Source organism: Eptesicus fuscus, chromosome 5 (genome assembly GCF_027574615.1).
Source record: "Eptesicus fuscus isolate TK198812 chromosome 5, DD_ASM_mEF_20220401, whole genome shotgun sequence".
Classification (NCBI taxonomy): domain Eukaryota; kingdom Metazoa; phylum Chordata; class Mammalia; order Chiroptera; family Vespertilionidae; genus Eptesicus; species Eptesicus fuscus.
Window position 1 is genome coordinate 8,539,696 of NC_072477.1, and position 22,324 is coordinate 8,562,019.

General features: G+C 56.3%; 1 protein-coding gene across 1 annotated transcript in view; it reads left to right on the forward strand.

Moving 5' to 3' along the window:
• Window positions 1-22,324, forward strand: part of ITPK1 (inositol-tetrakisphosphate 1-kinase) — a 136,700-nt gene that overhangs the window by 68,743 nt on the left and 45,633 nt on the right. The window contains exon 4 of the mRNA XM_054715812.1: window positions 12,257-12,382. Coding sequence (XP_054571787.1) covers window positions 12,257-12,382 — 126 coding nt within the window. The remainder of the gene's footprint in view (window positions 1-12,256; window positions 12,383-22,324) is intronic.

Below are 22,324 nucleotides of genomic sequence, written 5' to 3' on the forward strand. Positions count from 1 at the left end.
CTGGGCGTCTCTGTGTCGAGGCTTCTCAGCGGCTTCTGAGCAGCTGCTGCCCTGGTGTCAGGAAACGGACCCGGTTTAGCAGGAGGCCCAGGGCCCTCCTTACCCCCCAAGAGAGGGGCTGGCTTCACAGGGTACATGAGCTATCTTGCCATTGTCACCCGCTGCCTGGCTTCAATGCTGAGCTTAAAGGCAGCTGCTTGGAGGCGTGGGGTGCATTACAGCCCACAGAATATGGTCTCCCCATCACAAGTCTCAGCAGCTCCCCAAGGTCACCATGCGCTACTCCAGGATGCCGCTAACCCGACAATATCCACGGGCATCAGGCTGCCCCTTCCCGGTGTGGCGTGCACGTGATGCCTGGGGACTTCCAATTGCAAGCAAAAGTGGGTCACGCATCTTCTAGGGGCACCTGTGCTGATTCTGCCAAGTCTCCAGATTTCTGTGACCTGGCATTCTCCTCTAGATTTCTCCCAGTCGAGGTGGGAAGGGTTTCAACGCCCATTTCTAATGCTGTTGTCATTGTCCAGCGTGTACGTGAACACCTTGGAGCACCTGAGAAGCCCTGCCCTGAACACGCCTATTTCACCTGACACAATCCAGTGCCTTTCAAGGGATTTTGAGTACTTCTTTTTCCTGGGATGTGTTTGATGTTGTAAAGAATTCCTTCATTAACTTTGTATCAAATGCCAGTTTGGAAACTGCCCGAAGGACTGCTGTCTTTGGACTGGAAAGAAATGAATATAGAAAGAGTATTCTTCGGGGCTTAAACATTAATCTCTGCAGGCTTAGTAGACATTTGACTCACAAGTTTCCCTTATTGTTAGAGAGGCTGCACAGAGAGCGTGTATTTTTGGCATGGAGAATTCTCAGCATTTGTGCCCTGGGCTGCCAGTTGCCTTTCTGGGAGCAACATGGAGATAAAGGAAACATTGAGATGTGTTTTCCGTTGTCAGCAGAAAAAAACATCCTAGGCCAGGAGCTGGGGTGGAGCAGGGGAGAAGGAAGCTGGTTTGGGACATGACATGGGCATCCCAGCGGGGGGTGGGCTCTGTTCTCATACCAGGAGCTCTCGGCGCCAGACCCGGGGGCCTCAGAGGGGTCTGTAGTCCTCGTTGAAAATTAGACCTCCAGGTTACAGACAAGAAAAACGATGACCTCGCATCAGGGCATCAGTGCCAGGCCCCTGACCCATGGCCCCCTACTCTTCAAAGCGCCGTCCATTGAAGTTCTTACCTAAGCCCCCTGTTCTGTGGGCCATAAACATGACAACTGCTGGGTGCTAAGTGCTTCCAGCATGGATATGGCAGGGTGTTGATGCCGCACATGTGTTAGCTTCCAGAGTGGTCTCTTCAAAGGGAAGGGAGGCATAACTGCCCACTGAGCCCTCCAGGGGCTGGGGACACCCCAGTTTCGGATGGGCCCTTGGAGGCTCTGCACAATCTGCCCGTCCCCGTGTCCCCCTCGCGCTAAACGAGGCCCACTAAATGCAGCCTCTGCTCGGGCCCTCGCTGGCATTTCTCCTTCCCGGGCCTCTTGATCGGGGTCCTCCAGGCCTCAGCTCAGACGCTGCTTCCTTAGGGAGGCGTTGTGTTAGTTCCCTGGTCTGCGTGACATTTGCACAGACTGGAACTTTGGCAGGAGTCTTTGGCTGGGAGCTTCTCCAGTGGGTCCTGTGGAGTCCTCCCACTCCGAGCCCAACATAGTTGTATTAGGCCTGGGATCCTTGGGGGTCCAGTCTAGGCCTGGGGGGTGGGTGAGGGCAGTTTGGGAAGACAGTGAGGTGGTGGCTGTGGGGGAAGGAGCAGTAAGAGTTTGGTCAGAAATCCCTTGGGCCTGCCTCTTACTGGCAGTGACTTTGGCCGAGTTACCTAAACCAGGCGTCCTCAAACTACGGCCCGCGGGCCACATGTGGGTGTTTTTGCCGTTTTGTTTTTTTACTTCAAAATAAGATATGTGCAGTGTGCATAGGAATTTGTTCATGGTTTTTTTTAAACTATAGTCCGGCCCTCCAACGGTCTGAGGGACAGTGAACTGGCCCCCTGTTTAAAAAGTTTGAGGACCCCTGACCTAAACTGTCTTCATTTTCTTAATGGAGGGTAACATTTACTTGGGGGGTCGTTGAGTAAATGCTCAATGAATACTGTGTGAGTGAATGGGCGGATGTATGTCTGCGTCTCCAGCTCTGGGGAATGAATTCAGTGCATGTTTGCTGGTTCCTGGCACAGCTGGGCACTGTGCCAGGCCTTGCATGGGTCACAGGGAGGAACAGGGGCAGCATCACCGACCTCGGCGAGGGTGCCCAGGCCAAGGAGAACTCTTCTTCTGCAACTCACCAGGGGAGTAAGCATCGTGCTGGGGACCCGGGTGCTTAGAAAAGTCCCGTCTGAACCCGAGCAGCCATTACTAGTAGCTTCGGAGGTGGAGGGTCCAGCGAGAACTGTGACAGATGAGGACCTGGAGGGACCAAGAGCAGAGAAGGCTCCAGGAAGGGAGAGCGGACGCCCTGCTCCTTGAATGACTGCGGGAGGGCCTGCTGCGGGCCTGGCGGGAGCTGAGGCTTTACCAACATCTCGTCAGATGCTGGAGGCAGGTGTGCGTGGCTCCATTTTACAGATGAGGAAACAGAGGCTTAGGGATTGGAGGCCACTGACTGAAGGCCCAGGCTCTGTCCACAACTCTGTCTTCCTCCATCTGTTCCCAGTACTGGAGGCCTGGCATTGGGCAGAGAGTTTCCTGGCTGGCTGTGTTCCTCAGCACAGGCTAAGCTAAGCCACTGTAACCAACTACCCCATACCTCACAGGCTCATTACAGTGAAGCTTATTTCTGTTCCTGTCACATTCTGATGGAGCCCGGTGGCCTCTCCAGCTTACTGTCTATACCACCACCTCCCACACCTCCCTGTTATTTGTTTGTTTTTACGCCTCACGGGAAGGTATGTTTCCATTGATTTTAGGAGGGGGAGAGAGAGAGAGAACATTGATGTGAGAGAAACATTGATGTGAGAGAAACATCTTTCAGTTGCCTCCCACATACCCCTACCTGGGATCCAACCTACCACCTGGGTATGTGCCCTGACTTGGAATGGAACCCGAGACCTTTTGGTGCATGGGTCGATGCCCCAACCAACTGAGCCATACCGGTCATGGCCCCCTATTGTTTTGCCTCCTGGAACCCTCGTTGCCGCTGCCTCCCAGGGACATTATGAAGATTAGGTGAAGTAAGGTATGTAATGGCCCAACACGGCGCCTGGGGACTTCCTCCTCATCTTGGCTGTCCTGGTGGAGGTGACTGTTAGGATCACACCGGCACGGAGCCCCACAGGGCGGTGAGGCTTACAGTGACGCTGGAGAAATCAGCCTCCATGGGAAGAAAATCCAAACTGCTGACATCTGTGCAGCGTGCGTGGCTCCGTTCACGTGGGACCTGGTGCCTGTCCCCTCTGCGTGCTGGTGATGACTGTAGGAAGGATGTGTCATTGCCCTCACGCTGCAGGTGAGGAAACAGGCTTAGGGAGGTGAGGGAAGTGCCCTCCCGGGGGCTGGAGACTGCTCTGCCCTTTGCACCGTTCTGCCCGGGGAGGGGGTGCTGTGCTGGGGTGGCTCGGGAAGAGGAGAATGGGCCCGGGGAGGGGGTGCTGTGCTGGGGTGGCTCGGGAAGAGGAGAATGGGCCCGGGGAGGGGGGACTGCTGAGGCAGGACGCGGTGGGCTTCCTCGGGCCTGGGGACAGGACGTTAGCAATGCGCACGGGACAGCCAGCCTGCGTTCTGTGGCCTTGGACTCCCCTCCACGTGGGTCTCGATCTGCCGGTCGCTTCCACGTTCCTCTTTTCATTTTTTCCGAGTGTGTGGTTTTGTTTTCCCCTGAGGACAGGACCAGACCGGTGCCTGGCACATAGCAGGAGGGTTGGTTCCCAGCACTCGGGGCCCGGGCTGCAGGCACCACCGTGAACAGGAACTGGTTGGAAGTAGCCCACGTGGCTGAACCACACAGGGTCCAGGGACTCATCTGGCAGAGTTAGGGGTGGGCTTCCCTGGGGTGCTGGGGAGCAGCCACGTTGATGGTGTGGCTCTCTGTTCAAGGTTTCCGCCTTCTGATCTTAAGGGATTGGACACATAATCTTCCCCTTACAGGATAAATCCCCCTGTTGTCGTATTTCACCCAAGTACTAAAGTATAACTGAAAAACAATCCTAACAAAAGCCCAGCCTTACCTGGTTAGTTACCTGATGAGGCCCATCTGCTTCCATGTACTTTCTCCCCCATCCCCCTTCACTTCCATTGTTTAAACACATGGAAGAAGGAAAACCTTCGGGGACACTGTGAGGTTAACAAACAACCCCCAAGTCATAGTAGATGAGAACTGTGTGCTGTTATGTCTCATGCCACATGCCCAGAGGGGTCAGCTGGGGCCTCACTGAGTGGCCTCCATCAGGAATGTTGCCAGTCCCGTGCTAGAGGGCTCTGGAGGCCCTGGCACGTGGAGGTAGATGCTCTGCCACGGAAGTGACCCGTTTCACTGTTCCTCACAGCTCATTGGCCAGAAGTGGTCATGTGATGACACCCGGTTACAAGGGAATCAGGAGGAGCAGTCCTGCCCTGTGTCCTGAAAGGCACTACTTGCCCATAGTGACTCCTGTGCCCAGAATCCTCCCAGTCTCGGGTCTGTGTTTCCTTTCCAGCGTCACCCACAGCAAACGTGGTTCCACATGGTTGTGATACACACACCACACTTGTCTCTGCTGGACTTCTTCCATGTCATCCCAGTAACCCTTTAATGTCCCCTGGTGTGGGGGTGTCCGTCATGGCTTAACCAGTCCCCTGTTTTGGGGACACGCATTCTGTGTCTCTCCTCGTTGATTGGCCTCAGTGAATCTCTCTGGGCCGGGAGCTGATTTTTTTCTCAGGCCAGCATCCCAGGAGTGGGCCTGCTGGGTCAAAGGGTGTGGCCCTATCCGTTTTCAAAAATACTTTTTTATTGATTTCAGAGAGGAAGGGGGAGGGAGAGAGAGAGAAACATCAATGATGAGAGAGAATCATTGACCCGCTGCCTCTTGCACGCCCCTTATTGGGGATCAAGCCGCAACCGGATCCGATAGTGACTACTGTGTCCAGAATCCTCCGGATTCATAGGTTGACGCTCAACCGTTGATCCACGCCAGCTGTGCTCTCCTTTTAATCTACTCTTGAACCTGGCTCCCTAGCATCGGATGCAGCCCAGGGTTTTCTTAGCTCCTGAGAATTTGAATCCTGTTCTCCGGGAGCCGTGCTTGCTGAGCGGGTGTAACTTTCCTGGCTCTATGAAGTAAAGTCAGCTTGCAAATTGCCAGAACTTTAGAGCTGCCAGGTACCTCATCATGAGGCCATTTCGTCGACTGGGCCCCTTATCTTCTAGGGGAGAAAGGTCATCCACTCTTCTGCCTTAAACAGATGGCTGTTGACTCTCCTTGCCCCAGTAATTAGACACCAGCTACTGAGAAATTGGGGAATTGGGTGAGGGAGCAAAGGCCACAGCTTTCCCTCCCCAGCCTGGGTCAGAGGCTGCGGGGCAGGCGGCAGCCTCCTGTGACCCTTCAGCTCCTGAGCCCTCTGAGGCCCACCGTGAAGTCCTTTGTTATGCGAGTGGCTCTCGCCAGGGGAAAGCCTCGGGCCCCCTCTCCCCGAGCTGTCGCTCGCAGCCAGCCGCCATGAAACACACTACCAGTGCTGCATCCACCCAGGCCATGCTCCCTTTTGAAGTCTGTCCATGAGGCACCAGCTTCTGCTTGATGGGGCCTGTAAACATGGGAGGTGGCAGTCCTGTCCCCATCCTCAGATCCTTAGTGCGAAGAAATCAATCAGACCTACACCCTCGCCTTTCATCCGGGCCGTTTTGTCTGGACCTTGGTTGAAACAACACTTTTGATCTGGCCGAGTTCCACTTAAGTCACAGCTGAACACACACCACTCTGCGGGTGTGAATTGCGGGAGAAGGGATGGAAAGAGAGCCCCGGCGCCCACGACACCTTTTGGTTTAGAGGTTAATTATCTGGCTGTGGCTGGAGAGAGACCTGGTCCTGTGCAGCTGTGACTCCCTCTGACCGGGGCAAGTTCCTAACCTCTGTGACTCGGTGTCTTCGTCTGCATCCAGGTGCTTATTAGAGTTCTGTGTGGCCCAGACGCAGAGAGAGTTTTAAAATGTTAATCATCATTAACACCGACGATACATTTTATTGTAGCAACAAGTACTTTTGTGGAGTCTAATGTTAGTCAGTACGAGTGACCTAGCTTTGCAAAATTCAAATTCTGGCCTGTACTCGAGCTCTTGACAGAAAGTCAGGAGAATGTCCACTGGTCAGTAATAAGGCGGGTGGTAAGAGTAGGGATGCAGAATAGCTGACATTTGTCGAGGGTGCTGTTAAGTAGGAAAGACACACGTCTGTGTTTCTCCCTCACTCTCTTTTACACATTCAGCCCCGCCACACCAGGCAGTGGGAGTTCTTCTCAGATCAAGCAATTCTGCAGCACCAGCCGGGTGTCCTGCAGTGTGACTCGGTTCTGACACTGCCTACCTCGAGTTAGCAGATCCCACAGGTTAAAAGGACCACAAGACTGCCTCCCCTCCCCTGCTCCCTTCGGATGCCAACCTCAAGTCCAGGTTGTTACCTGTGCTCCTGACCAGTTGGCTAAAAATTGGAGGTTCCCACCACCCCATCCTTGGTATGATTGATTTGCTAGAATGGCTCACAGAACTCAAGAAACCAGGCCATGTACTGTTGACCGGCTTACTGTAAAAGGATATGAGAAAGGAGATGAACATACAGGTGGGAGAGGTGCATCGGGCAAGGTATGTGGGAAGGGACACAGCTCCCACGGTCTCCTGGAGTGAGCCACCTGCCAGCCCCTCCGTGAGTTCAGCAGCCCAGTAGTCCCAGACCCACACGCTTAGGATTTTTATGGAAGCTCCATCACGTGGGCATGACCCATCAATCAGCTTACTTTCCAGTCTCTCCCCCTTTCCTGGGGAACGGGGGATGGAACCGAAGCTTCTAGTCACGGCTTGGTCTTTCTGGTGACCAGCCCTCACCCAGGAGCCCACTAGGCTTTGCTTCCCTAGAACAAGACTCTCCTGTCATCCAGGACATTCAAAGGTGCTTGTTTCACCATTAGGCTCCTTGGCCAGGTCTGGCTGAGGGTGGACATGAGCATTGAGACCTCGGCAAGTTGTTAACCGCTGTGCCTCCCTCCTGGTCCCCGTCTCAGGCTGCTGTGAGCACTTAATGAGTTAATGCGTGTAAAGCGTTTAGAACAGAGCCCGGTTCAGAGCACGTGTGCGAGAGCTGCGCACCAATGTCAGGATCAACATCGAGGTTCCCAGAGAGGGGAGACCGCACAGGCCAGGCCTTCACCTGCCTGACCCCCACGCTGGCTTCACTGGGGCCTTCTCAGCGGGCAAGTCCAATGCAGCCTGTTTGGGCTGCTCAGACCTGCAGATTGTTTTCAGGTCACATAGCACATTGCGTTTTGCATCCACAGAGGAGCAGCCTGCAGGTGGAGGTCGGAGCCAGGTTTCCTGAGTCCCCAACCTCCCTGATGAGCCCCAGGGATGGTTTTCTGTTTCTTTCATGTTTAGCTGGTTATTGATCATGTCAGGGAAGCACGTGGGGAAGTTTGGGGAAGAAGGGAGAGCTGGGAATACAGCTGAGAACCCCCTGTCTTTGACTTCTTCCTAACCCCCTGCAGCCCCCCACGTTCTCCCTTTGGGGACTGTATTAGATAGGCTAGGCCAGTGGTCGGCAAACCGCGGCTCGCGAGCCACATGCGGCTCTTTGGCCCCTTGAGTGTGGCTCTTCCACAAAATACCACGGCCTCGGTGAGTCTATTTTGAAGAAGTGGTGTTGGAAGAAGTTTAAGTTTAAAAAATTTGGCTCTCAAAAGAAACTTCAATTGTTGTACTGTTGATATTTGGCTCTGCTGACTAATGAGTTTGCTGACCACTGGGCTAGGCTAACGGCTAGTGCATATACCGCCCCAAGTTTTGGCTTAACATACTGAATATTAGTTTATACCACAGCAGAGTCCTGCTCATGGGAGGCGCCTGGCCCTCTAGGCCTTGGCAGCTTCCATGGGATCCTCTGCTTCCTGCCTGCAGAGGAGGCATGAGAGGGGGTCGTGGGCCCCCCTCCCAAGGTGCCCGCCAGAGGTCGGTGCTGTAGGACACGCCCTTTTGGCAGAGGTGGTACCTGGGCCACCGAGGCGTTTGGAATTGACAAAGTAAGGAGTGTTCAGTGCAGGCGAGTTCTATATCCTGTCGCTGCCTTCTCCCCGGGTCTCACCTTCCTTCCCCACCCTCTCCCTCCTCCATGGCTTGGCCTAGACACCTCCTCTAGGAGTCTGCTTCGAACTCCCAGAGCAGGGAAGGGTCACCCTGCTTCATGGAACGTCCCTTCTGGTTGGTCTCCAATGTTCGGTTTTTCTTTAAAGCGTGGTTTGCATTTAGCACACATTGAGCCATCGATCTTCCTGCTTGGGGAGGGGTGAGTTGTTTGAAGAAGATGAACTTTTGAGCTGGGACTTGGAACACAAGTAAGAGCTCACTGTGAGGACAAGGGGCTCTGGGGGCAGAGGGGCGTGTCTCCCCGTGGGATACGGAGCTGCATGTGGCTGTCTCCCTCGCCTGAATCTGCCTCCCGAGAGAACCAGGGCTCTCTGCCCCACAGGAGAGGGCAGGGGCCTGGCACACAGCAGGTGCCCAGGAAATGCCTGTGGAAGAAGTGAGCGAGCAAGCAGAAGTGTTGTTCTGAGCATCCTGCATGGGCTGAACACCACCCTGTGCCGCACCCATGAACCGCTCTTCTAATCCATCTAAGCAGCCCTGAGCGGTGTAGAGGGAACATAGTCACATCTTTATTTTATGAACGGGGAAACCGAGGCACCGATCAGATAAGCGGCCCGCTGCAGCCTATCTGCGGTGGCCGTCCTCCTCCCGACCAGGCGGTGGGAAGGTGGGGAGGCGGAGCCTCGCTGCCTCGGCTGCCCCTGGCGTGACTGGGTTGCCTGTTTGAAGTCGGAGGTGACTTCCCAGCCACTGGGGTTTGCAGGCCTTTGTTTCTCCTCCCAGCCCTCCCCCGCTGCCAGCCCGCCTCGCCGCCCAGGGAACAGTGGGCCCTTGTTCCTCCGGTCTGAGCGCCGCGCAGGCAGCATCAGCATTGGCCTCCCAGGATGGCGTGACTTGGAAGCGCGGTGCCCGCAGACCTCCTCCGGCCTCAGTGGGGCCCTTTTCTGAGAAGCCTTGTTACTCACAGAGGGAGACCGATCGAGCCCCTTCTGTGGAAAAGAACAAGTCCCCGGGAACGTGTTTTCTGGGGACAGAGCGAGGCCAGAAAGACAAAATGACACAATGGAAATGAGTTCACTCTGCCTGAGCCCCTACCCCCAGCCCCTCTGGGGAACAGAGGTGCGTCCCCTTCTGAGGGCCCCCTCCTCTGTGGCACCCCCCTTCCTCTGAGGGTGCCCTCGCCTGGCACTTCCTGTCCTCTGAGGGCCCCTCCTGAGGGAGCAGCCTGTCTCCTCCTCCCCAGCCCGTGGGGGCGGCTGAAGCCCCGCTGGAGCCTCTCTGGCCCCCCGAGGAAAGCCGTGCTGGACAGCCCGTTCGAGGCGCTGGCTTAGGCCTCAGCAAAGACCCTGCCGGGAGGGATGGCCGAGCAGGGACCAGACAGGCCTGACGTGTGTCCCAAGTCGCGTTATCCTGAAAGGGTTATACTGGCATAAAAATGCTTGGAAAATACACAAAGGAAGGTGGCCGGCGTCCAGCACTCGACTGTTTACCTTCAGCGGAGCAGCCGGGAACGCGGAGAGCTTATTTTCCAAACAGCCCATGGTTGTCAGGTCTACAGGCCCTGGCTGATGCCGGGCAAGGATGAGACAGGGCATCTCCTCTGCCACCTGGGACCCCCGGCTCCTCGGGCTGATTTCCGTCCCTCGTGCTGCACAGGAGACCCGGAAAGTTCTCAAGGGGATGGAGTTTCTGACTGGCCCCGGGGTGCACTGCCCAGCATCCCTCATGGGACCTGGTTCTCTTCCGGGTGTAGCTGTCTTGGTCTGAAAATACTGGCCTCTTACTTGTGGTTCCTGTCTCGGCAGAGCCACTGGATACAGCACAGTGGGTCTGTGGCCGTGGCACCTTCTGAGAATTTGCTGTTCTTTTCCCACGTTGCCACCTCCACTGACTTCTCTGTCTTCTTTCACTTTCTGCTTTCTTTCTGGGAAAGACTGTAATATAGAATCTGCAGACAGAACCAGGAAGGCCCCAGCGGTTTCCCGTTTGGGTTGAAGGAGAAACTGAGGCCCAGGGGATGCTGAGCTGGGCTTTTGCACAGGCCCAGGAGGCCTGGCAGCTCGGCTGGGGCCTGAGCCCGTGGGTGTTGCTGTTTGGCTTCTGTCCAGGCCTCAGCTGGGCCACTTCCCAACTGCGTGGCCTTCGCGGTCATTTCTCCTCCCCAGCTCTCGGTGTCCTGGTGTGTGAAGGCGGGACCATCCCCAGCCCTGGGCTTGCTGTGAGGACCCCCCCTCTTTCCCGCCCGGGAGCCCGGAAGGGGGGGTCGGCCTCTCCATGGTCTGCTTTCTGTTTTGTTTTGTACACAGGCTAGTCACCATGGGAAGGGGAGTCTTCATTATTTTCTTTTTTTAATAGGGGAAATCCCTTAATATCTTTCCTGGCAGGCAGTAAAAAAGAGGAGTCAAGGGTATCAGCAGGAATGAGCTGGCACAATCTGAAGGTTTAACTGAAACAGTTTAAATCTGGGAAGGGTCACAGGAGGCACCCTGGGAGGGGGAGCTGTCACCACCCCAGGCCTGAGGGGACAAAGGGAGGGAGGGTGGCACAGGAGCCCTAGAAATAGCAGTGGTCTTTGGGAGGGGCTGCCCTGCCCACGGGGACTGGCTGCTGCCAGAAATATGGTGGGGGCATGAGGACGGTTAACAAACACCCAAACCTCTCTCTCTCTCTCTCTCTCTCTCTCTCCCCCCCCCCCCCCCCCCTTGCTCTCTCCTTCCCATCTCCCATTGGTGCTTCCAATTGCCTGGACTTGGTGGACAAGGCAGCCAGGTGGTTGTGGCTCCAGAGGACAGCTTCCCAGGGCGTAGGGGTGGGGGCACTGAATGACAAGCGGAGGCTCAGATCTGTTTTCGTCCCAGCTCCCCGCTTTCTCCTGAGATCCCAGACAGGTTCCAGAAGTCTGTTCTCCACCCATCTGTGAAATCGCTTCTCATCATGTGGCTGGGAATGAAATGAATGCACGCTGAGTTGTTAGCACGGTGCCTCTGAGAGCCATCATTGGTAGCTGTCCTTGTGACTTCTTGACTAACGACTTTGAAACAGTCAGCCTTGAATCCCGGAGGGAGTCCCACTTGGGAGGGTGGGGCTGAGGACAGGGGTGGGGTTGGTGCCTCATCTGGCTTCTACCGAGGCCATCCGGGGGGTCAGCCAGGTGCCGTGCTGGCGCCTGCTGCCTCCGAAGGCCTGGCCTTGCAGGTGGTGGTGTCCGCGTGCAGGGCGGCAGACATCTGGCGGGTCAGGCTGCCCTGGCTGTTGGCAGGTGCTCCTGCCGTGGGGTCAGGTGGTGCCGACTGTCTGTCAGCCAGCGGCTCTGGTCCCTGGGGGCCCTTGTGCTCTTGAAACAATAAACACATGCCAGTGGCAGCAGGGCGTCGCCAGTGGAGCAGGCGAGCCGTGTCCCACGGATCACAGGCAGCCCTGCGCTCCCTCACTTTGTCATGATCAGCCCGGTTCCAGTGTGGCGTGTAAGCAGCTGGCCTCTCGAGCGGCAGCTCTCAGATTTATGGAGATCACTGCTTTGCTAAGAGTTTGTGTCGTTTTGTGGAGTGTCCTCTTGGACCTCAGTACTCGTCTGGCTGTGTGACTTCACCTCGCTGAGGTCTTCCTGAAAAAATCCAGGCTGTCGGGCAGAGGGGGCGTGTGCAGTGAATTCTCTCTCTATAAAGCGATTTCACAGTGATGGTTCACTCGACCTTTAGGTTCTTGGTCACCTTGATTCCTTGTGTGTCTTCTGCACCCCGGGTAGCGTGGGGCTCGGCGACAGAAGTACAAACACGGGGCCTGCCCCGGTGGAGCTCTAGGATCCCCTTTGTCCTGTCTGTTTCCCACGAGTGCCAGCCCTCCCGCCCCTCGCTTCGTGCTGCAGGGACGTGCGGAGGGTGGGGACAGAGCAGGGCAGTGGGCTCAGGTGCTAACGTTCTTCTCTGTGTCTCCCCGTCACAGCTGAACCTCAGCCGGCCGATCGAGGAGCAGGGCCCCCTGGACGTCATCATCCACAAGCTGACCGATGTCATCCTGGAAGCCGACCAGAACGACAGCCAGTCCCTGGAGCTGGTGCACAGGTTCCAGGTGAGCGGGGACGAGAGGAGGGGAGCTGCGAATGGCTCGTGCGTTTCTAAAGCGGCCTGGCTGTGTGTGTGTTCCCAGAGTGGTTCTGCCCTTGCCAAGACATGGCTTGTGGTCAGGCACTTCCTTGCCAGGGCCTCCATGTGGTTGGGTGTGAAATGGGATTGAACCAGGGTATGGTTGGCACCCCCTCGGCCCTCTGCCTGTGTAGGCATGATTTACTGATCAGAGTCCTGCTGAGCCCAGGTGCGGCTGTACATCCTCAGTGCGCGCGCGCACACACACACACACACACACACACACACACAGCCACAGCCACAGCCACAGCCAGCGAGCGGTTCTGAGTTGGCACAGGAGGTGGAACCTCTTGCCACGCTTGAAGAAAGGGGTCCTTGAGGTCTTAGGATTGGAACTGCCTTGGTGGAGCCCCCTCTATGCTCATTACCTAGACACTGTGTGCTTGTCTCAGCACAGACCACACCCTCCTGGCCGTTCCCACCTCCCTGCCCCATTTCTCCAGCAGCCTGGGTCCTGACCCCATGGTGACCTGCCCACCACCTCGGGAGGTGCTGCCTTCGTCCCCACGGACTTGTCCTATATTTTCTCTGTTGTGGACAAGAACGTGATTCATTCCTCCGGAAAGCGACTCGGGGGTCATGAAAGACAAGGTCGTGTTATCAGTGAAAAGGCAGCTGAAGCAGGGCCTCCCCAGTGGGAGGGGACGCTGGGGCTCGCACTTTTCAGTGTGATAATTGGAGGCTGACCTCCTGTCTGTCTTTATCAGGACAAAGGGGACTCTCATTGCCACACAGTAGCCCTCTGCTGACAGCATTTTCTTCCTCCCCTGTGTTCGGGGTCTGTGACCTCTGCCTCCCTCCCTCCCTCCTTCCCATGGCTCTCGGCCCTCCCAGCTGACTCTGCCACAGATTCCTGCTTCCTGTGTGCAAGCCAGATGCAGCTGTGGCCTGTTTGTGGCCCAGCTGGTGGCCCGTTCCCTAGGGCGGGGGGTGCCGTCCCCATGTGGTGCCCTCCGGGGCCTTTGCCTTGTCAGTGGCCTGAAATGTTTCCTGAGGGCTGGAGGTCACAGGGAAGGGCATGTTCAGGCTCCCCTGTGGCCTGGCTGAGCCTGGTTTCTTACTGTAAAAACTAGAGGCCCAGTGCACAAAATTTTTACGCAGGTAGGGTCCCTAGGCCAGGCCAGCGGTCAGGGCCTATTGGGACCTTCCAGCTGCCGGCCGGGGCCTCCCTTCTCTGGCTGCTGGCTGCCGGCTGGGGCCTTCCTTTGTTCCGCACTGCTCCCTGGTGGTCAGTACACATCATAGCGAGCAATCAGTCTCCTGGTTGAACTCCCAAGGGGACAATTTGCATATTAGGCTTTTATATCTATAGATGGTGTTAGTACCAGGAAACCTCCCACAGTGTGGGAGGAGTAGGTGACACGGTGCACATAAAGTGCTTCACACAGTGCTCGGGCCCCAGCGAGTGCAGGTGATGCTTTGATCACATGACCTCCCTGAGCCTTACTTTCCTCTTCTGTAAAATGGGAATGCTGATCGGTCCTACTTCTCAAGGTGGGCGGGTTGCTGCGATGAGTAATGTTCATTACCTTAGAGAGCCTAATGTTTGCTGAGTGCTTCTATTGTAGCTGTGTTCCTGCTTCTTCCAAGACAATGGACTTCACAAGCCCCAGCCTGCCCATGCCCTGGCAGCTAGAGAACAACCACACCTGGGGGCCTCACATCCCACAGCCCGGGGCAGGTGACCACTGGAAGTAGAGGAGAGCAGGGACCCTGTGTTCTGGTCTTAATAGAAAAGAAGCTTATAGAGAGAGCATGTCAGGGGGATGTGGGGACGTGCAGTTTAAGGGTTTCAGCCACCGGGTGCGTTTCTCAGGGAGGTCTTGCCGGGTCCCTGGAGGCTGTCCCACCCAGGGCACACACACCCAGCAGCCTCAGATGACTGAGGTGACCGCAGGATAACCTCCCAGCCTCGGGATTTCTGGGATAAATTTTCACTGCAGTCTGTTCTGCATGAGCCGGATATCTGATAAGGACAGGACGTTTCCTCCTTTGTGAAGAGAACAATCCTTTGGGGAAAAGGGTGACAGGCTGCACTTTCCAGAGGCCCCAGGAAGAAGGGAACCAGGCGGGGGCTGGCATAGAGAAGGACCCAGAGGCGCCGGGAGAGGGCCAGGGAAGAGGCGGGCTCAGCGGCTCGCAGGCCTTCCTGCCACCAGGCACGGTGCTGACAGTGGTGACCTGTCCCACTTCAGGCCATACGAGAGTCAAGTCCAGTGCCAGACCACGTAGACTGACACTTGACCTTGATCACATGTTTCAGATTCCTGTTTTAATTCTTTTGAGACATTAGCAAAGAGGCCTGGGTTTAGGTGGGGAGGAGGGGCGCCGGGTCCACGGAGGCAGAGGGAAGTCCGTTTCAGAGGCGGGAAGCAGAGCCCAGGGCTTGGGTTTGCAAAGCTGGTCTTTGCATGTTTTGCTGAAAGAAAACAGTAAGATGGTTTGCTTCAGGCAGGCTCATCTCAAAGGGCCCTTTTCAGAGGTGCCGTTCAGGTCCCTGGGGAGGTGGTTGGGGTGCAGGGGAGATGGACAAGTCTGAGATGTCCTGGCAGCCCTAAAGCATTCTGCCTATGGGATGCCCCCGTTCAGCCTGCAGGGCCCGGGGTGGAGAGGGCCTCTCCGAGCGAGAGGCTGTGCTCTTTTCCTGGCTGCCCTCAGTGGACAGGTCGGAGTGTGGGCCTGGGGCTTATTGCAGATCACTAAAGCCAGTTGCCATAGAAACCACCAGTAAGCTTTAAAAAAAAGTTGGCCTCGAGGGCTTGGCTTGGAGAACCATGGGGATGATTCAGTTGTTTTTCTGTGCCAAGTTCATGTGGAGCCAGCAGCCTGGTGCCGCCAGCGCTCTGCCTGGGATGCAGTTCTCAGTGAACAGACGGGCCAGAGGTCTCGGGGGATTCACCACGTGGCCAGTGGGGCTGGAGCCGTGGAGGGTCCTTGCCCCAGGCCGTAGGGGAGCAAAGAGAACTTTCTTCTCACTGGCATGCTGGGCTACCTGTGAGGTGTGGCGGGTGTCCTCCTGCTCCAGCTCACAGTTGTCCAGAAGGGTGTCGGTGATTGCCTTCCAAGGGGCATGTGCAGTGTTCTCGGTGGACCTTTGTGACAGTTTCCTGTATGAGCTCAGAAGGGAAGGTTTGAGCCTAAACCGTCACCTCTTCTTCCCATCTTGATTAGCTGGAAGGATATGAAGTGTCCCCCGAATGGCCCCTGGATCCCATGTCTGAACACCAGGACAGCTTCCTCTGCAGTGGCACACTGTCGGCTGAGCTCCCAGCCCGGAGGGAGGCCGGGGGGGTGAGGTGGGGGGTGGGTAGACACCAGGATGTGCCCTCAGAGCCCCAGAACGAGGAGTTAGGAGACAGGCAGACCTGGCACTGCTCGACCTGGCTTAACCCTGTCCCACCCTCTCACTGAGGTGATGATAAAGCCTGGAATCTCTAATGTGGCCGGTGGGGCTGCCTAGTCTGGCCCCCACCTTCCTCCCCAGTCTCGTCTTGTCCCACCTGCCCTTCCGTGCCGTGCTGGCCCTGCCACCGCAGCCACTCAGGCTCTCTGCTCTTGCCCACCTCCGTGCCTTTGCACAGCCGTTCCCTCGGGATTTGTTCCCACCCCGGCTCTTAGCTCAGGTGCCCCTTCCTCAGGGATGGCCCCTGATTGTCCGACTAAGGACCTATCCCTATCCTAGACCTGCCCTCACAATGCCACGCTTTCCTTCCCCCCTTTGGGAAGGTTGTAATTCTTTTCTTTTAAAAAAAAATATTTTTATGGATTTCAGAGAGGGAAGGGAGAGGGAGGGAGTGAGATAAAAACATCAATAATGAGAGAGAATCATTGATCAGCTGCCTCCTGCACACCCTACACGGGGGATGGAGCCAGCAACCTGGGCATGTGCCCTGAGTAGTAATCGAACCTCCCGTGACCTTGTTCATAGGTCGATGCTCAACCACTGAGCCACATCGGCCGGGCAGAAGGTTGTAATTCTTTATCAGTTGCTACTGCCGGTCTCTCCATTTGGGGTTAGCTCCACAGGGGTGGGGATTGCGTCTGCTTCATGCGCATCTGGCATCCCTGTTGTCGCACACGGGCTTCCATGCGTGTGGAGTGAAAGAATATCGTGGGTGCTGGCCTTGTGCAGGGTGCCCTGGCGGGTCAGCGGAGGGAGCAAGCGGTTCCAGTAAGCTGAGGGAGGAGGCCAAGAGGGTTCCTGAGGCCATAGCTCTGCTCTTCGGGTGTGCATGGCGTGCTTCCAGGGTGGGCTGATAAGGTGGGAGACAGGGCTTTGTCACTCCAGGCTGTGGAGCTTGGACTTTGTCCTGCAGGCTCAGGGTGGGGGTGATAAGATCAGATGAAATTGGAGTGAGCGGGGAGGGGGAATGGTTGCCAATGCAAAAAGAACTCTGAGCGGGGGGCGGGGGGGGGGACACTAGTCATTGGAGCCTGGCAGATTCTGAGATGAAGAGGGAACTCCTGTCATTGGAGGCTCTGCAGTGCCCGCTCCTCACCCCAGGATTCCCCCTCACCTCAGGCCCCGTGGTCCCAGGCGCCCCCCCCACCCCCCAGCTGTGACAGGTTGAGCAGGGACCCATGAGGTGAGTGGGCGTCAGACTTAACTGTCAGCTGTTAGGTTGCATAAAATGGATCTGGGTGGGGAGCCCTTTCCTGGCTGTGGTGGGTGCAGCCGGGAGTGCACTTTGCCAGCTGGTCCTTTATCACGGTCTGACCCAGTGGTTGGCAAACTCATGAGTCCACAGAGCCAAATATCAACAGTACAACGATTGAAATTTCTTTTGAGAGCCAAATTTTTTAAACTTAAACTTCTTCTAACGCCACTTCTTCAAAATAGACTCGCCCAGGCCGTGGTATTTTGTGGAAGAGCCACACTCAAGGGGCCAAAGAGCCGCATGTGGCTCGTGAGCCGCAGTTTGCCGACCACGGGTCTGACCTAAAAGGTCACAGCACCGAGTGCTCTTTCCTTGCCCAGTCCCCCACCCCCACCCCTTATTTAAAAACGGGCTTATTGGGGTATAACTGACGCACCATACAGTTCTCTGAAAAAGTGTACAATCAGCGGTTGTTAGTGCATTTACAGTCACTCGCAGCCGCCACCACCGTCAGTTTTAGAACATGTTCATCACCTCAGAAACAGACCTGTCCCCTGTAACTGTCACCCCCGCTCCCAATCCTAGCAACCACCACTTTCTGGCCTCAGATTGCCCTGTTATGGACTTCCATATGACGGAACCACACAGTACGTGGTCCTTTGTGTCTGGCTTTCTTCACTGGTGTACTTGCAAGGTTCATCCACGTAGTAGCACGAGTCAGTGCTTCCTTGCTCCTTCTGAGTAACATCCCCTCTGCGCATGCATCCCGTGTTGGTCCGGTCACCGCCTGACGGACATTTGGTGGTTGCCATCGTTTGGCTGTTACAAATTACACTGTGGTCAACATTCACGTACGCATTTTGCGTTTATGTGTGTTTTTATTTCTCTTTAGTATGTGCCCAGGAGTGGAAACGCTGGGTCATGTGGTCGGTTGGGAGCCACCAGACTTGTCCCAGCAGCTGCATCGTTTTACATCCCCACCAGCGGTGTCGACCTCAAGTCCCCGCGGCTGGTGATGTCCAGCACTTTTCGTGTGCTGGTTAGCCGCCTGTTTATCTTCCTCGCGCCCCCCTTAGACTTTCTGTGTGCATGTCTAGAGCCCACCGATGGGCCTTTTTCCTCCTGTGGACAGTTGTCCCCCTCCCCCCGCTCCCCATAGCAGCATCCTTAGGAACCCGGATGGGAGCCCATTGCAGGTTCGAAGCTCTCCCACCACGTCTTGCTGGCTGGCCTGGATTTCAGTTCCCTCGTCTGTAAAATGTGGACACCTGCACTCCCTACCTGTGAGGGCTGTGGGAGGACTGAGCGTGTCAGCACGTCAGGCACCCAGAGCACTCGGGGCTGATGGTCCTGGAGGAGACGGCGACGTCTGCCGGACCTGGCCACGTCGGATCTGGCCACGTGTGGCCTGTCTCTCCCTGGAAGTGAGCTGTGGGCTCCACTTCCTCTTGGGGATGGCAGAGGGGAGACTTTCAAGGCCCTTCCTGCCCCGTCTGTCAAGCGGCCCCTGGAGCCCAGCCCAGGTGTATTTCTACCTGGGACACACCCCGTCGGAAGGTGGACAGGGCTCTGCGGCGTGTCTGGGACTTGGGATGATGGGGCAGCAGTCATCGTGTCAAAGGGAAGAGAACTCAGCAAAGCTCGTTCAGGCTCTTGTTTCTGCCCCAGAGTGGCACGTGCCCTGGACTGTCACATTTTAGTGGCCGCATCGGTCCTCAAGGCCATGACTGACTGCAGGGAGCCAGGGATGTGGGATCCCCTGCAGGCCAGGGAGCCAGACGTGAACAATAATACAGCAGCCCCTCAGCACTCTTTTCTTCTACAAACCAGGAAAGATAATGAAGCTGCCCCATGGGGTTGCTGTGGGGATTAAGTGTGTGACCATGCATGGTGCCCTCAGAGCATGCCTGCATGAGCGTACGCGCTCACCACTCTGCTGGAGCCTGGGTGCGATGACACACGGAAAGCACTCAGCCAGGTGGCACACTTAGTGGCACTCAGTATGACGGCCCATTATCATCATTATGATGAGGCCAACGCAGTAAGCTCTCATCGCCTTATCTGTGGCTGGCGGCCCCAGCCAACTTGAGAGTTCTTAGTCGTAATTGGAGTCAATGAGCCAGTGATTATGAAAGTGTCCCCAAATGGTAGCTGTGCTCTGCGACGGGCGCGGAAATGTGGCCTGATTTTAGCTTAAGAGGCAGGGCAGGTGTCAGCGGTCCTGGGAACCCCTCACCTGGGCCTTGCTTGCCCACCTGCCACACAAGGAACGTGCCGGGATGGCATTGGGGGCTGTGATATCCAAATCAGAAGGCTGTTGCTGGGAGCAGTGGGGATCACCTTCAAGGTCACAGCTCGTTTTGCTCCTGACCCCTCGGGCTCAGCTGCGCTGAATGAAGCCCTGTCAACCTCAGGTGTCCGTTGAGCAGACAGCAGCACAGGTAGGATGTTGTGGAGGTGGAGTGGGAGTAGAAGAGACAGGAGTTTTCTTGTTCTTGGTCTCCTAATCTGATTAAGAAGATAACATCTAAACCCATCAAAATTGGGAGTTTCAGTCTCTTGGGGGCGGAGTCTGGCGGCCTGTGGGCCTCTTGGTGGGTGGAGTCAGAGTAAGAACTCCAGGCGACAGGCGGTTACCATGGAGCCAGGGAGAGGCCACTGTTGTCCAAGCACATCCCAGGTGGCCCTCTCTCCTTTGGGCTCTTCAGTCTCTTATCTCCTTTGGTGCTTATATCCTTCCCTGGGAAGGTGGAATTACTTCCCCATTTTTCCCGTGAGGAAACTGAGGCCCTGGGATGTTAAGTCAGTTGCCCAGGCTCACTCAGTTAGAACCCCACTTGTGCTTTTTCCAAATACGCCTCAGAGGACCCCTGGGCGATGAGGGCCAGTGATGCAGGGTCAGCTGAGGAGGAGCTCACCGTCTGGGACAGCCTCCGACAGCTGGTGCCACATGATGAAACGCTGGCTGGCAGATGCCAGGGGAAGCAGAGCTGGGCATGTGCTGGTCCTGGCCCCAGAGGGCAGACCCTGTCCTGGGGTGGCCATGAGGTCAGCCTCCCCGTGATGCTGCCCTGGGTCCCAAGGCCCCTCCTCCCGTGGAGGGTCAGTGCACAGACGTCCATTGTGTTCCCAGGCGGCAGGCGGTGGCTGTGAGCCTTCTCTCTGCCCGGGAGGTTGGTGCCACTTAGTGCCATTAGCCAGCTGCAGGGCCTTTCCTGTGTGGAGAGGAGACCACGACTTTATGACCCTGTCACCAGCCTGGGGCAGAGCTGGACTTTGTACAGCACTGGGTGGTTTGTGTGGGGGTTGGGGGTGGGTGGTGGCCTCCATGGAAGCTGAGCCCTGGCCCAGCATGCCGGCTGTAGTCCCTCCGTGTGTGTGTGTGTGTGTGTGTGTGTGTGTGTGTGTGTGTGTGTGTGTGTGTATGTATGTGTGTGTGTAGATGGTCAGTGTGCTGCGGCACAGGCTTTCAGAAATACTGATTTTCCCAAAGTTGTAAAAAGAACTTGTATACGCATTATTTTAGGGATCTTTATTCGTGGCACTGTTGCCATGTTGGGCCGGATCAGTCTAGATTGTGGGGAACTGTCCTGTGCATAGTAGGATGTTTAGCAGCATCCCTGGTCTCCACCCACTAAGTGCCAGTAACACCACCGCCAATTGTAACAACCCCAAACCTCTCTGGACATTGCTGACTGTCCCTCGGGGGGGGGGGGGTGTCCTCCTGGTTGGATCCCTGCATTTCCCAGAGCACCCCAGCTCTGAGGGCATCATGCGTCAGTAAAGCCACCCTCACTGGGCACAGGGCCTGGGTTTTGGAGAACTGGGCCTCTGACTGAGAGGTCTGTATTCTCATGGGTTCTTCACTTCAGTGACACCTGCAGTGGAGAGGTCGCCCTCTGCCTTTCTGCTCCTGCCCTGAATTGGATCCATGACTTCTGCTTGCTTCCTCGCTGCCTGTGTGGGCTGCGTGCCCACGGTCAAGCCCAGCGTGGTCTCCTTTGACCTCAGGTAATAAATAACTCACGAAGCCTCGCACCGGCCCAGAGTGAAGCTGTGCATGTGGGACACGAGCTCGGCCTCTGCTGGCCCCAGTCCTCCTGGGCCGGACAGAGCCAGGCCTGAGGACCTTCTCTGAGCCCCTCCCTGCACAGTTCACACTAGCGGGGCCTGTGCCCCTGCCTGCCTCAGCCCCCACTCCCCTGGCTTCCAGCCCCTGACCTGTCCATGACTCTCCATTGATCTGGGAGATCGTTCATCAGATAACTGTTATGTCATCCATTCAACAAGTCTTAACTTACTTGAGCACTTACTCCATTCCAGGAATCATAAACGACATTGCAGATGCAATGAATAAGAGACTAGGTAGACCCCGCCCCTGCCCCACAAGTTGTATTTGTGTGTGTGTGTGTGTGTGTGTGTGTGTATGTGTGTGTATGTGTGTTGGGTGGAGGGAGGGGTGGGGGATGGGGCAGGAGTGATGCTAACAGAGCACAAGCAAATGGAGGAAAAAGTAACACATTCTCTGATTATGTTGTTGTTAAGTTTTAGGAAGAAGAAAAATCTGGGAAAATGGAATCACTTCCCCACTTTTTGGGTGAGGAAACGGAGGCCCTGGGATGTTAAGGTTGACTGGGTTCGCTCAGTTAGAACTCTGCTGGGGCTTTTTTCAGATATGCCTCCCAGGGGCTTTGGCCAGCAGCTAACAGCCCCCGAGGGGTAAGGACCCCATGATTCAGGGTCACCTGAGGAAGAGAAAGGTCACCATTTGGGATTATGAATCAATAGGGAGTTCTTATTACCTTACTAGAGGCCTGGTGCATGAAAATTCATGCATTGGAGGCGGGGGTCACTTAGCCCAGCCTGCCCCCTCTCACAGCCCTGGAGCGCTCAGGGGCGGGAGGTGACCCGGCGATCAGGGAAAGGCAACGCCCCCATCACACCTCTGCTGCTTCCACTGCCGGCAGTGCAAGCCTCGGCTGGCCCTGGTTACCTGAGCCTCGGGCGGCCCTGGGAGGCTGGGCAGCTGCCATTCGAGGCTTACCTGTGCCTTGGGCCGGTCCTAGGTGGCTGGGGGGGGGGGGGTGAGAGGACTGGGGGACTCCGGAGGCAGGCGCCCCTCAGGGCTGAGGGGACTGGGTGCTGCCATCTTGTGGCTGTGGGCACCACCATCTTTGAGGGCATGGCAGTCAATTAGCATATTCCCTCCTTATTGGCTTTGGGCGCCACCGTCCTTTGTGAGGTTGTGATGGTCAACTAGCATATTCCCT